The 13116-nt window shown below is 45.6% G+C and overlaps 1 protein-coding gene across 1 annotated transcript in view; it reads right to left on the reverse strand.

Moving 5' to 3' along the window:
* LOC140069144 (NACHT, LRR and PYD domains-containing protein 12-like) overlaps nucleotides 1-13116 on the reverse strand; it is a 140363-nt gene that overhangs the window by 72405 nt on the left and 54842 nt on the right. The window contains exon 5 of the mRNA XM_072114514.1: nucleotides 12961-13026. Coding sequence (XP_071970615.1) covers nucleotides 12961-13026 — 66 coding nt within the window. The remainder of the gene's footprint in view (nucleotides 1-12960; nucleotides 13027-13116) is intronic.

Consider the following 13116-nt stretch of genomic DNA (forward strand, 5'->3'; position numbering starts at 1 on the left):
GGTGTGAGGGGTATATATGATATATGTGGGGGCACAGTGTGGTCAGTTGTGGTGTGAGGGGTATATATGATATATGTGGGGGCACAGTGTGGTCAGTTGTGGTGTGAGGGGTATATATGATATATGTGGGGGCACAGTGTGGTCAGTTGTGGTGTGAGGGGTATATATGATATATGTGGGGCACAGTGTGGACAGTTGTGGTGTGAGGGGTATATATGATATATGTGGGGGCACAGTGTGGTCAGTTGTGGTGTGAGGGGTAGATATGATATATGTGGGGGCACAGTGTGGTCAGTTGTGGTGTGAGGGGTATATATGATATATGTGGGGGCACAGTGTGATCAGTTGTGGTGTGAGGGGTATATATGATATATGTGTGGGCACAGTGTGGTCAGTTGTGGTGTGAGGGGTATATATGATATATGTGTGGGCACAGTGTGGTCAGTTGTGGTGTGAGGAGTATATATGATATATGTGAGGCACAGTGTGGTCAGTTGTGGTGTGAGGGGTATATATGATATATGTGAGGCACAGTGTGGTCAGTTGTGGTGTGAGGGGTATATATGATATATGTGGGGGCACAGTGTGATCAGTTGTGATGTGAGGGGTATATATGATAGATGTGGGGGTACAGTGTGGTCAGTTGTGGTGTGAGGGGTATATATGATATATGTGGGGGCACAGTGTGGTCAGTTGTGGTGTGAGGGGTATATATGATATATGTAGGGTACAGTGTGGTCAGTTGTGGTGTGAGGGGTATATATGATATATGTGGGGGCACAGTGTGGTCAGTTGTGGTGTGAGGGGTATATATGATATATGTGGGGGCACAGTGTGGTCAGTTGTGGTGTGAGGGGTATATATGATATATGTGGGGGCACAGTGTGGTCAGTTGTGGTGTGAGGGGTATATATGATATATGTGGGGGCACAGTGTGGTCAGTTTTGGTGTGCGGGGTATATATGATATATGTGGGGGCACAGTGTGGTCAGTTGTGGTGTGAGGGGTATATATGATATATGTGGGGGCACAGTGTGGTCAGTTGTGGTGTGAGGGGTATATATGATATATGTGGGGGTACAGTGTGATCAGTTGTGGTGTGAGGGGTATATATGATATATGTGGGGGCACAGTGTGATCAGTTGTGGTGTGAGGGGTATATATGATATATGTGGGGGGCAGAGTGTGGTCAGTTGTGGTGTGAGGGGTATATATGATATATGTGGGGGCACAGTGTGGTCAGTTGTGGTGTGAGGGGTATATGTCATGATTCAAACTTCATTTTATGTAACATGTTTGCTGCCTGTCAGCTAATACCCTTTGACATTTAATGAGAAGCCAGTCTGTCCTCGATGCTGCATAATAATATGATTCTGGAGCCACTTATCTTCTTCTTAGTATAAACAATATCTGTGTACAAGGTCTCTGAGAACTGAGCACAATTAATTCACTTTTTTTTCAGAATATGCTGATGTCCAATAGCTTTGCAGTATACTATTCACGCCTCTCTGATGACTCTTCTGTCTGATATATATTATGCATTTTGATTATTAAACGGAGGAAGATCTTGACTAAGAGATTGACGTGTGTGGCTTAGTCTTTATGTTCAATCATGAAAGGGTTAATTAGGACTCACCTTACAAAAGTCAAGAGGGCTGTTGGGGCCCTGCATAAAAATCCCTAACAGGGGTATATATGATATGTGGGGGGCACAGTGTGGTCAGTTGTGGTGTGAGGGGTATATGTGATATATGTGGGGGGCACAGTGTGGTCAGTTGTGATGTGAGGGGTATATATGATATATGTGGGGGCACAGTGTGGACACTTGTGGTGTGAGGGGTATATATGATATATGTGGGAGCACAGTGTGGTCAGTTGTGGTGTGGGGTATATATGATATATGTGGAGTACAGTGTGGTCAGTTGTGGTATGAGGGGTATATGTGATATGTGGGGGGCACAGTGTGGTCAGTTGTGGTATGAGGGGTATATGTGATATGTGGGGGGCACAGTGTGGTCAGTTGTGGTATGAGGGGTATATATGATATGTGGGGGGCACAGTGTGGTCACTTGTGGTGTGAGGAGTATATATGATATATGTGGGGGTACAGTGGTCAGTTGTGGTGTGAGGGGTATATATGATATATGTGGGGGTACAGTGTGGTCAGTTGTGGTGTAAGGGATATATATGATATATGTGGGGGTACAGTGTGGTCAGTTGTGGTATGAGGGGTATATATGATATATGTGGGGGTACAGTGTGGTCAGTTGTGGTATGAGGGGTATATATGATATATGTGGGGGCTCAGTGTGGTCAGTTGTGGTGTGAGGGGTATATGTGATATATGTGGGAGCACAGTGTGGTCAGTTGTGGTGTGCGGGGTATATATGATATATGTGGGGCAAAGTGTGATCAGTTGTGGTGTGAGGGGTATATATGATATATGTGGGGGTACAGTGTGGTCAGTTGTGGTGTAAGGGATATATATGATATATGTGGGGGTACAGTGTGGTCAGTTGTGGTGTGAGGGGTATATATAATATATGTGAGGGCACAGTGTGATCAGTTGTGGTGTGAGGGGTATATATGATATGTGGGGGGCACAGTTTGGTCAGTTGTGGTGTGAGGGGTATATGTGATATATGTGGGGGGCACAGTGTGGTCAGTTGTGGTGTGAGGGGTATATATGATACATGTGGGGGGCACAGTGTGGTCAGTTGTGGTGTGAGGGGTATATATGATACATGTGGGGGGCACAGTGTGGTCAGTTGTGGTGTGAGGGGTATATATGATATATGTAGAGGGCACAGTGTGGTCAGTTGTGGTGTGAGGGGTATATATGATATATGTGGGAGCACAGTGTGGTCAGTTGTGGTGTGGGGTATATATGATATATGTGGGGGCACAGTGTGGTCAGTTGTGGTGTGGGGTATATATGATATATGTGGGAGCACAGTGTGGTCAGTTGTGGTGTGAGGGGTATATATGATATATGTGAGGGCACAGTGTGGTCAGTTGTGGTGTGAGGGGTATATATGATATATGTGGGGGCACAGTGTGGTCAGTTGTGGTGTGGGGTATATATGATATATGTGGGAGCACAGTGTGGTCAGTTGTGGTGTGAGGTATATATGATATATGTGGGAGCACAGTGTGGTCAGTTGTGGTGTGGGGTATATATGATATATGTGGGGGCACAGTGTGGTCAGTTGTGGTGTGGGGTATATATGATATATGTGGGAACACAGTGTGGTCAGTTGTGGTGTGAGGGGTATATATGATATATTTGGGGGCACAGTGTGGTCAGTTGTGGTGTGAGGGGTATATATGATATATGTGAGGGCACAGTGTGGTCAGTTGTGGTGTGAGGGGTATATATGATATATGTGGGGGCACAGTGTGGTCAGTTGTGGTGTGGGGTATATTTGATATATGTTGGAGCACAGTGTGGTCAGTTGTGGTGTGAGGGGTATATATGATATATGTGGGGGTACAGTGTGGTCAGTTGTGGTATGAGGGGTATATATGATATATGTGGGAGCACAGTGTGGTCAGTTGTGGTGTGGGGTATATATGATATATGTGGGAGCAGTTGTCGTGTGAGGGGTATATATGATATATGTGGGGGTACAGTGTGGTCAGTTGTGGTGTGAGGGGTATATATGATATATGTGGGGGCACAGTGTGGTCAGTTGTGGTATGAGGGGTATATATGATATATGTGGGGGACAGTGTGGTCAGTTGTGGTGTGGGGTATATATGATATATGTGGGAGCACAGTGTGGTCAGTTGTGGTGTGAGGTATATATGATATATGTGGGAGCACAGTGTGGTCAGTTGTGGTGTGAGGTATATATGATATATGTGGGAGCACAGTGTGGTCAGTTGTGGTGTGAGAGGTATATATGATATATGTGGGGGCACAGTGTGGTCAGTTGTGGTGTGGGGTATATATGATATATGTGGGAGCACAGTGTGGTCAGTTGTGGTGTGAGGGGTATATATGATAGATGTGGGGGTACAGTGTGGTCAGTTGTGGTATGAGGGGTATATATGATATATGTGGGAGCACAGTGTGGTCAGTTGTGGTGTGGGGTATATATGATATATGTGGGAGCACAGTGTGGTCAGTTATGGTATGAGGGGTATATATGATATATGTGGAGGGTACAGTGTGGTCAGTTGTGGTGTGAGGGGTATATATGATATATGTGGGGGCACAGTGTGGTAAGTTGTGGTGTGAGGGTATATATGATATATATAGGGGGTAAAGTGTGGACAGATGTGGTGTGAGGGGTGTATATGATATATGTGGGGTACTGTGTGGTCAGTTGTGGTGTGAGGGGTAGATATGATATATGTGGGGGTACAGTGTGATCAGTTGTGGTGTGAGGGGTATATATGATATATGTGGGGTACAGTGTGCGCAGTTGTGGTGTGAGGGGTATATATGATATATGTGGGGGGTACAGTGTGATCAGTTGTGGTGTGAGGGGTATATATGATATATGTGAGGGCACAGTGTGGTCAGTTGTGGTGTGAGGGGTATATATGATATATGTAGGGGTACAGTGTGGTCAGTTGTGGTATGAGGGGTATATATGATATGTGGGGGGCACAGTGTGGTCAGTTGTGGTGTGGGGTACATATGATATATGTGGGAGCACAGTGTGGTCAGTTGTGGTGTGGGGTATATATATGATATATGTGAGGGCACAGTGTGGTCAGTTGTGGTGTGAGGGGTATATATGATATATGTAGGGGTACAGTGTGGTCAGTTGTGTTATGAGGGGTATATATGATATGTGGGGGGCACAGTGTGGTCAGTTGTGGTGAGGGGTATATATGATATATTTGGGGGCACAGTGTGGTCAGTTGTGGTGTGAGGGGTATATATGATATATGTGAGGGCACAGTGTGGTCAGTTGTGGTGTGAGGGGTATATATGATATATGTGGGGGCACAGTGTGGTCAGTTGTGGTGTGGGGTATATTTGATATATGTTGGAGCACAGTGTGGTCAGTTGTGGTGTGAGGGGTATATATGATATATGTGGGGGTACAGTGTGGTCAGTTGTGGTAGGAGGGGTATATATGATATATGTGGGAGCACAGTGTGGTCAGTTGTGGTGTGGGGTATATATGATATATGTGGGAGCAGTTGTCGTGTGAGGGGTATATATGATATATGTGGGGGTACAGTGTGGTCAGTTGTGGTGTGAGGGGTATATATGATATATGTGGGGGCACAGTGTGGTCAGTTGTGGTATGAGGGGTATATATGATATATGTGGGGGGACAGTGTGGTCAGTTGTGGTGTGGGGTATATATGATATATGTGGGAGCACAGTGTGGTCAGTTGTGGTGTGAGGTATATATGATATATGTGGGAGCACAGTGTGGTCAGTTGTGGTGTGAGGTATATATGATATATGTGGGAGCACAGTGTGGTCAGTTGTGGTGTGAGAGGTATATATGATATATGTGGGGGGCACTGTGTGGTCAGTTGTGGTGTGAGGGGTATATATGATATATGTGGGGGTACAGTGTGGTCAGTTGTGGTATGAGGGGTATATATGATATATGTGGGAGCACAGTGTGGTCAGTTGTGGTGTGGGGTATATATGATATATGTGGGAGCACAGTGTGGTCAGTTATGGTATGAGGGGTATATATGATATATGTGGAGGGTACAGTGTGGTCAGTTGTGGTGTGAGGGGTATATATGATATATGTGGGAGCACAGTGTGGTCAGTTATGGTATGAGGGGTATATATGATATATGTGGAGGGTACAGTGTGGTCAGTTGTGGTGTGAGGGGTGTATATGATATATGTGGGGTACTGTGTGGTCAGTTGTGGTGTGAGGGGTAGATATGATATATGTGGGGGTACAGTGTGATCAGTTGTGGTGTGAGGGGTATATATGATATATGTGGGGTACAGTGTGCGCAGTTGTGGTGTGAGGGGTATATATGATATATGTGGGGGGTACAGTGTGATCAGTTGTGGTGTGAGGGGTATATATGATATATGTGAGGGCACAGTGTGGTCAGTTGTGGTGTGAGGGGTATATATGATATATGTAGGGGTACAGTGTGGTCAGTTGTGGTATGAGGGGTATATATGATATGTGGGGGGCACAGTGTGGTCAGTTGTGGTGTGGGGTACATATGATATATGTGGGAGCACAGTGTGGTCAGTTGTGGTGTGGGGTATATATGATATATGTGGGAGCACAGTGTGGTCAGTTGTGGTGTGAGGGGTATATATGATATATGTGGGGGCACAGTGTGGTCAGTTGTGGTGTGAGGGGTATATATGATATATGTGTGGAGTACAGTGTGGTCAGTTGTGGTGTGAGGGGTATATATGATATATGTGGAGCACAGTGTGGTCAGTTGTGGTGTGAGGGGTATATATGATATATGTGGGGGTACAGTGTGGTCAGTTGTGGTGTGAGGGGTATATATGATATATGTGGAGCACAGTGTGGTCAGTTGTGGTGTGAGGGGCATATATGATATATGTGGGGGCACAGTGTGGTCAGTTGTGGTGTGAGGGGTATGTATGATATATGTGGGGGGTAGTGTGGTCAGTTGTGGTGTGAGGGGTATATATGATATATGTGGGAGCACAGTGTGGTCAGTTGTGGTGTGAGGGGTATATATGATATATGTGGAGCACAGTGTGGTCAGTTGTGGTGTGAGGGGCATATATGATATATGTGGGGGCACAGTGTGGTCAGTTGTGGTGTGAGGGTGTGAAGGGGAATATTTGTACATGAGCTTTATAGTTTTATACATGAAGGGGAATATTTGTATATGAGCTTATAGTTTTATATTTTTATACTTTTATACTTTTATATAGATGGCAAAGTTTTTCCTCCACAGCAATATGCTCAGATATGTTACTTAAGATGGCGCCGGCATTGGACCAATTGGAGTGCACCAAATGTTAGACTAAATTTGCTTAACCCTTGCCCAGTATGATGGAAAGACGGTGAATATCAGGACTGACTCAAGGTATGCCCATGGTATTGCCCATGATTTTGGAATGATCTGAAAAAAAAAAAAACAGAGGCTTCATCACAGCCGCAAGTACCCCAGTGAAGCATGCAGACCTCATCAAGAGCCTGATGGAAGCTCTACAACTGCCTACCAAGGTGGCAGTGATCAAGGTAAAAGCTCACGGGAAAGTGAACTCCAAAGCAGCTAGAGGAAACTATGTAGCTGATTGTGCGGCCAAAGAAGCTGCCATGGGGAATGTGTCATCCGAGTGGCTGGAAAGGATCCCGAAGGAAAAACAAGAGATGACCTACCCCGGTATGGTGGTCACTAAAGCCCAGAAGAAGAAAAAGGAGGAAGAGGGAAGGACCACCTCTCTTACCCTTGCTCAGTTACAAGAGGAACAAAAGATGGCCCCAGAAGAAGAGCATAAAGCATGGAAAACATGGGGTGCTGTGTATGAGAATGGACTCTGGACAATGCAAGGACTTGTCTGTCTCCCTAGAAAGTTGTACTCCGCCATTGCTGCCTGGGCTCATGGGGTAACACAGAGGAAAGAACCAAGCACATATCACATATCACAAGAAGATGTATTTTGCTCCAGGATTATCTACAGCTGTGAATGCCTACATCAAGGCCTGTTCCATTTGTGCTACCTGTAACCCAGCTCCCACGACCAAAGTGTCCTACCAGCACCTGGCCAAGTCAGACTACCCTTTCCAAAGGATCCAAGTAGACCATATTCAGCTTCCCAAGTCAGGAAGATATGAATATGCCTTAGTAGCTGTGGACATGTTCTCAGGATGGCCAGAAGCTTACCCAGTTGTCAACATGACTGCCAGGCTCACAGCCAAGAAACGGATTACTGAAATTGCCTGTAGATTTGGAGTACCTCAGGTGATAGAGAGCGACCAAGGACCAGTGTTCACAGGGCAAATCTATACTGAACTATGGCAAATGCTAGGAGCTAACATCGGACTCCACACGCCATATCATCCTCAAAGCTCAGGAAAAGTTGAAAGGATGAATGGGACCTTGAAGAACAAATTGCTCAAGATGACACAAGAAAACCCTAAGGAATGGCCAGAACTCTTGCCCATTGCCCTGTACCATGTCAGACACACCCCTCAAGCCAAACATGGCCTTACTCCCTATGAGATTCTGTTTGGGTCACCCCCTAAGTTGTCAGAAGTTAGGAAGCCGCAGTTAGCTGAGGGGATGGATAAAGTTGCTAAGTTTGTTGCCCGTTTGTCTAAAGAACTGTCTAACACACATTCTGCAGTCTCTGCTTCTATTCCTGAATCCACAGGTGACACGGTCCACGACTTCCAACCGGGTGACAAAATATACGTAAAGAAGTACATCCGCAAAAACTGCCTGGACCCGAGGTTTGACGGTCCATACACTGTGGTTCTTGTCACCCCCACTGCAGTTAAACTTGAAGGGAAAACCACCTGGACACAAGCCTCTCACTGCAGAAGAGACCCGGCCTCACCATGAGGAAACATATCCTTTCTATGTACATGATGTTCTTTAGCTCGTGCCACATTGGTTCAGGATTAACCACATTATGGGTTAATATGCCCCAAAATAAACCACGATCGCCCAATCCCCCATCCATGGAGCTAATTTAGGGAAAGATGGGAGGACTCCATGAGTGTAAGTTAGCGTAGTGCAAGCGGGAGGTGAGGTCTTGCTTAAAGGGCAGGCCTTACCCGAAGTTTGTGAAGTAACCCCACCCCGACCGATCCCCAATCATAGACAACCTCGAAGGTACATTAGAGGAAAAATGTAGTATTTAGGGGGGATTGTGAAGGGGAATATCTGTACATGAGCTTTATAGTTTTATACATGAAGGGGAATATTTGTATATGAGCTTATAGTTTTATATTTTTATACTTTTATACTTTTATATAGATGGCAAATACTAAAGTTTTTCCTCCACAGCAATATGCTCAGATATATTACTTAAGATGGCGCCGGCATCCACTGATACTACACAGCCAACACCCTATTTCCGGAAATAGATCAACATGCCCGATTCCAAGAAGGCTTCATCACTCATATCGAAAATTAAGGTTTTGACAACGCCTAGGACATTATCTGCCCAGACACTGGAACTGACCAATTGGAGTGCACCAGATGTTAGACTGAATTTGCTTAACCCTTGCCCACTATGATGCTATATAATGTATAACCACACCTTTCTCTCTTCTGTATAAAATCTGCTAACACGGAAATAAAGTCAGTCTTGTTGTGCTGATCAGTATGAGCTTGTTTTGAGACTGAGACTGAACAACCTTATATCAGATTCTTTCTGATATGTGCACATTTGCTCTGTCTAATTTGAGGTGACTGACCGGACCGGTGAATTGTCGATTACGACCGCGACAATTGGTATATATGATATATGTGGGGACACAGTGTGGTCAGTTGTGGTGTGAGGGGTATATATGATATATGTGGGGGCACAGTGTGGTCAGTTGTGGTGTGAGCGGTATAAATGATATATGTGGGGGCACAGTGTGGTCAGTTGTGGTGTGAGAGGTATATATGATATATGTGGGGGTACAGTGTGGTCAGTTGTGGTGTGAGGGGTAAATATGTGGGGCACAGTGTGGTCAGTTGTGGTGTGAGGGGTATATATCATATATGTGGGGGGTACAGTGTGGTCAGTTGTGGTGTGAGGGGTATATATGATATATGTGGGGGCACAGTGTGGTCAGTTGTGGTGTGATGGGTATATATAATATATGTGGGGGTACAGTGTGGTCAGTTGTGGTGTGAGGGGTATATATAATATATTGGTGGCACATTGTGGTCAGTTGTGGTGTGAGGGGTATATATGATATATGTGGGGCACAGTGTGGTCAGTTGTGGTGTGAGGGGTAAATATGATATATGCGAAAGGAACAGTGTTGGCATTTGTGTTGTCAGGGACATACAGTAGATGTTGACCAGGGAACATTGCTACTAAAACAGGACAGTTATTATCCACAATGGGCTAGTACTTGAAATAATAACTTAAAGGGAACCTGTCACCACATTTGCTCATATACAGCCAATGAGAGTTTCCTATAGAGCCCTAGTAACTAACTGACCCCCTTCTTTTAGATAAAAATTGTTTCGCTTACATTCACATATATCACCTTTTATCTTATATTAGCTGGCATGGGCGTGTCCTGCCACGCTCCTCCCATCTAATCCTCCCCATGCCTTATGCCTCCTTACTGGTCACAGTTCATGTCATGTAACCAGAGTGACATCATCCCAGGTACTTTAGCCTCTTAACAATAGCAAACTGTACCCCATGTATGTATGTGACCACATGAAGCCACAGCAGCCCCCATGGACTTCTATTCCTCTTCATCCTCCATGGAGGCTGCTCTGATTTCATGTGCTCACATACATGGTGTACAGTTTGCTATTGTTAGAAGGCTAAAGGACCTGCAATGATGTTCCTCTGGTCACATGACAAATGTAACACAAGGAACTGTGTAAAAAAATTGATACAATATTTTATATAAGTAAATAGAGCTTTATACACTCACCGGCCCCTTTATTAGGTGCACCATGCTAGTAACGGGTCGGACCCCCGTTTGCCTTCAGAACTGCCTCAATTCTTCGTGGCATAGATACAACAAGGTGCTGGAAGCTCCTCAGAGATTTTGCTCCATATTGACATGATGGCGTCACACAGTTGCCGCAGATTTGTCGGCTGCACATCCATGATGCGAATCTCCCGTTCCACCACATCCCAAAGATGCTCTATTGGATTGAGATCTGGTGACTGTGGAGGCCATTTGTGTCCAGTGACCTCATTGTCATGTTCAAGAAACCAGTCTGAGATGCTTCCAGCTTTATGACATGGCGCATTATCCTGCTGAAAGTAGCCATCAGATGTTACAGGGGACATTGTGCTCATAAAGGGATGGACATGGTCAGCAACAATAATCAGGTAGGCTGTGGCGTTGTACCAAGGGGCCCAAAGAGTGCCAAGAAAATATTCCCCACACCATGACACCACCACCACCAGCCTGACCCGCTGATACAAGGCAGGATGGATCCATGACACCACCAGCACCAGCCTGACCCGCTGATACAAGGCAGGATGGATCCATGACACCACCACCACCAGCCTGACCCGCTGATACAAGGCAGGATGGATCCATGACACCACCACCACCAGCCTGACCCGCTGATACAAGGCAGGATGGATCCATGACACCACCACCACCAGCCTGAGCCGCTGATACAAGGCAGGATGGATCCATGCTTTCATGTTGTTGACGCCAAATTCTGACCCTACCATCCGAATGTCGCAGCAGAAATCGAGACTCATCAGACCAGGCAACGTTTTTCCAATCTTCTACTGTCCAATTTCGATGAGCTTGTGCAAATTGTAGCCTCAGTTTCCTGTTCTTAGCTGAAAGGAGTGGCACCCGGTGTGGTCTTCTGCTGCTGTAGCCCATCTGCCTCAAAGTTGGACGTACTGTGCGTTCAGAGATGCTCTTCTGCCTACCTTGGTTGTAACGGGTGGCAATTTGAGTCACTGTTGCCTTTCTATCAGCTCGAACCAGTCTGCCCATTCTCCTCTGACCTCTGGCATCAACAAGGCATTTCCGCCCACAGAACTGCCGCTCACTGGATGTTTTTTCTTTTTCGGACCATTCTCTGTAAACCCTAGAGATGGTTGTGCGTGAAAATCCCAGTAGATCAGCAGTTTCTGAAATACTCAGACCAGCCCTTCTGGCACCAACAACCATGCCACGTTCAAAGGCCACAAATCACCTTTCTTTCCCATACTGATGCTCGGGAGAACTGCAGGAGATTGTCTTGACCATGTCTACATGCCTAAATGCACTGAGTTGCCGCCATGTGATTGGCTGATTAGAAATTAAGTGTTAACGAGCAGTTGGACAGGTGTACCTAATAAAGTGGCCGGTGAGTGTATGTCCGTAGTTGAATACTAGCAGACAGTCTCTAAGTAATAGGAGGTAGAGCAGTGATTTGAAGAGACACAGAGCTGTCAGTCACAATAATGGGGTGTGGTTCACTGCCAGGAAGAAGAGTCACAAACACCAAACATGAATCAGAAAATTTGCAGACTAATTTGCATATCAGAAAAACGTCTGTATTAAGGTACAGGGACCCACTGGCAACTAATTTTAGGTGATATGGGGAGGACTTGTAACCCTTTATCAGCAGGCATTGTTAGTCATAGGGGGGTCAAAATCTGGTGACGGGTCCTTTTTAAAAAAAAAACAAAGAAATATAAAAACTTATGATAATAAAAAAATTAAAAATGCTTTTAGTGTCATTGCACTAGAAGCCGGTAGTGATGAATGGACCCGGAAGAGGAGGCAGATACAAATTTCTAATAATTGGACTTTCAAGGCAGTGTGAAGTACTGTGTGTGCTGGTCCAGAATGGAGAGGCCGGAGGAGGCAGTGCTCAATTACATCACAACGACTGAAGACTCAAGTTCCATCAGAAGCCTCCACCGCACCCCCACTCAAAACAGCAAGGACGTCTCCACCACAGGTCCTGGGACAGGAAGGGAAGGTGCACATCATGTTTTATGCTATAAGTTGTCGGGGGAATTCCCACATGTCCTTACAATGTATGGCACAGACGTATCCCACTATATGCTTATACAGGGGGATACGTCACACAGGGACCCCTCTTCTCTGAATCTTTGGCTGCTGCCGGTGTACGGGGGAATTTCCCCAGTGATGTCCCTGTTCTTATATGCCCCCCCCTCCCCCCCCCCGTCCTGAGCAGCTCAGCTCTTATTCAGCTGAATATTAGTGATTAAATATCCTGAAAGTATAAAAATGCTGGAAGCAAAGTCTATGTGCAGGACCCATTAGTGATCAGAACCTCCCCGGCCGTCCTCCTGCTGTATCTGCTTCTCCTCATTGTTACTATAATCTGTATATAATGTGCACTTACCTCTCAGTGCTGGGGGTAGGTTGTGTCCTTCTTCATCCAGTAGGATTTCCCCCGGCAGATCCTCACCTAATAAGAAATGAGAGATTTGTAGGATTTTCTATGCACCTCATCAGCGCTGGATGTCATACAGGCGGTCCGCTACTTAAGGACACCCAA

Source organism: Engystomops pustulosus, chromosome 7 (assembly GCF_040894005.1).
Source record: "Engystomops pustulosus chromosome 7, aEngPut4.maternal, whole genome shotgun sequence".
In the NCBI taxonomy this organism is placed as follows: domain Eukaryota; kingdom Metazoa; phylum Chordata; class Amphibia; order Anura; family Leptodactylidae; genus Engystomops; species Engystomops pustulosus.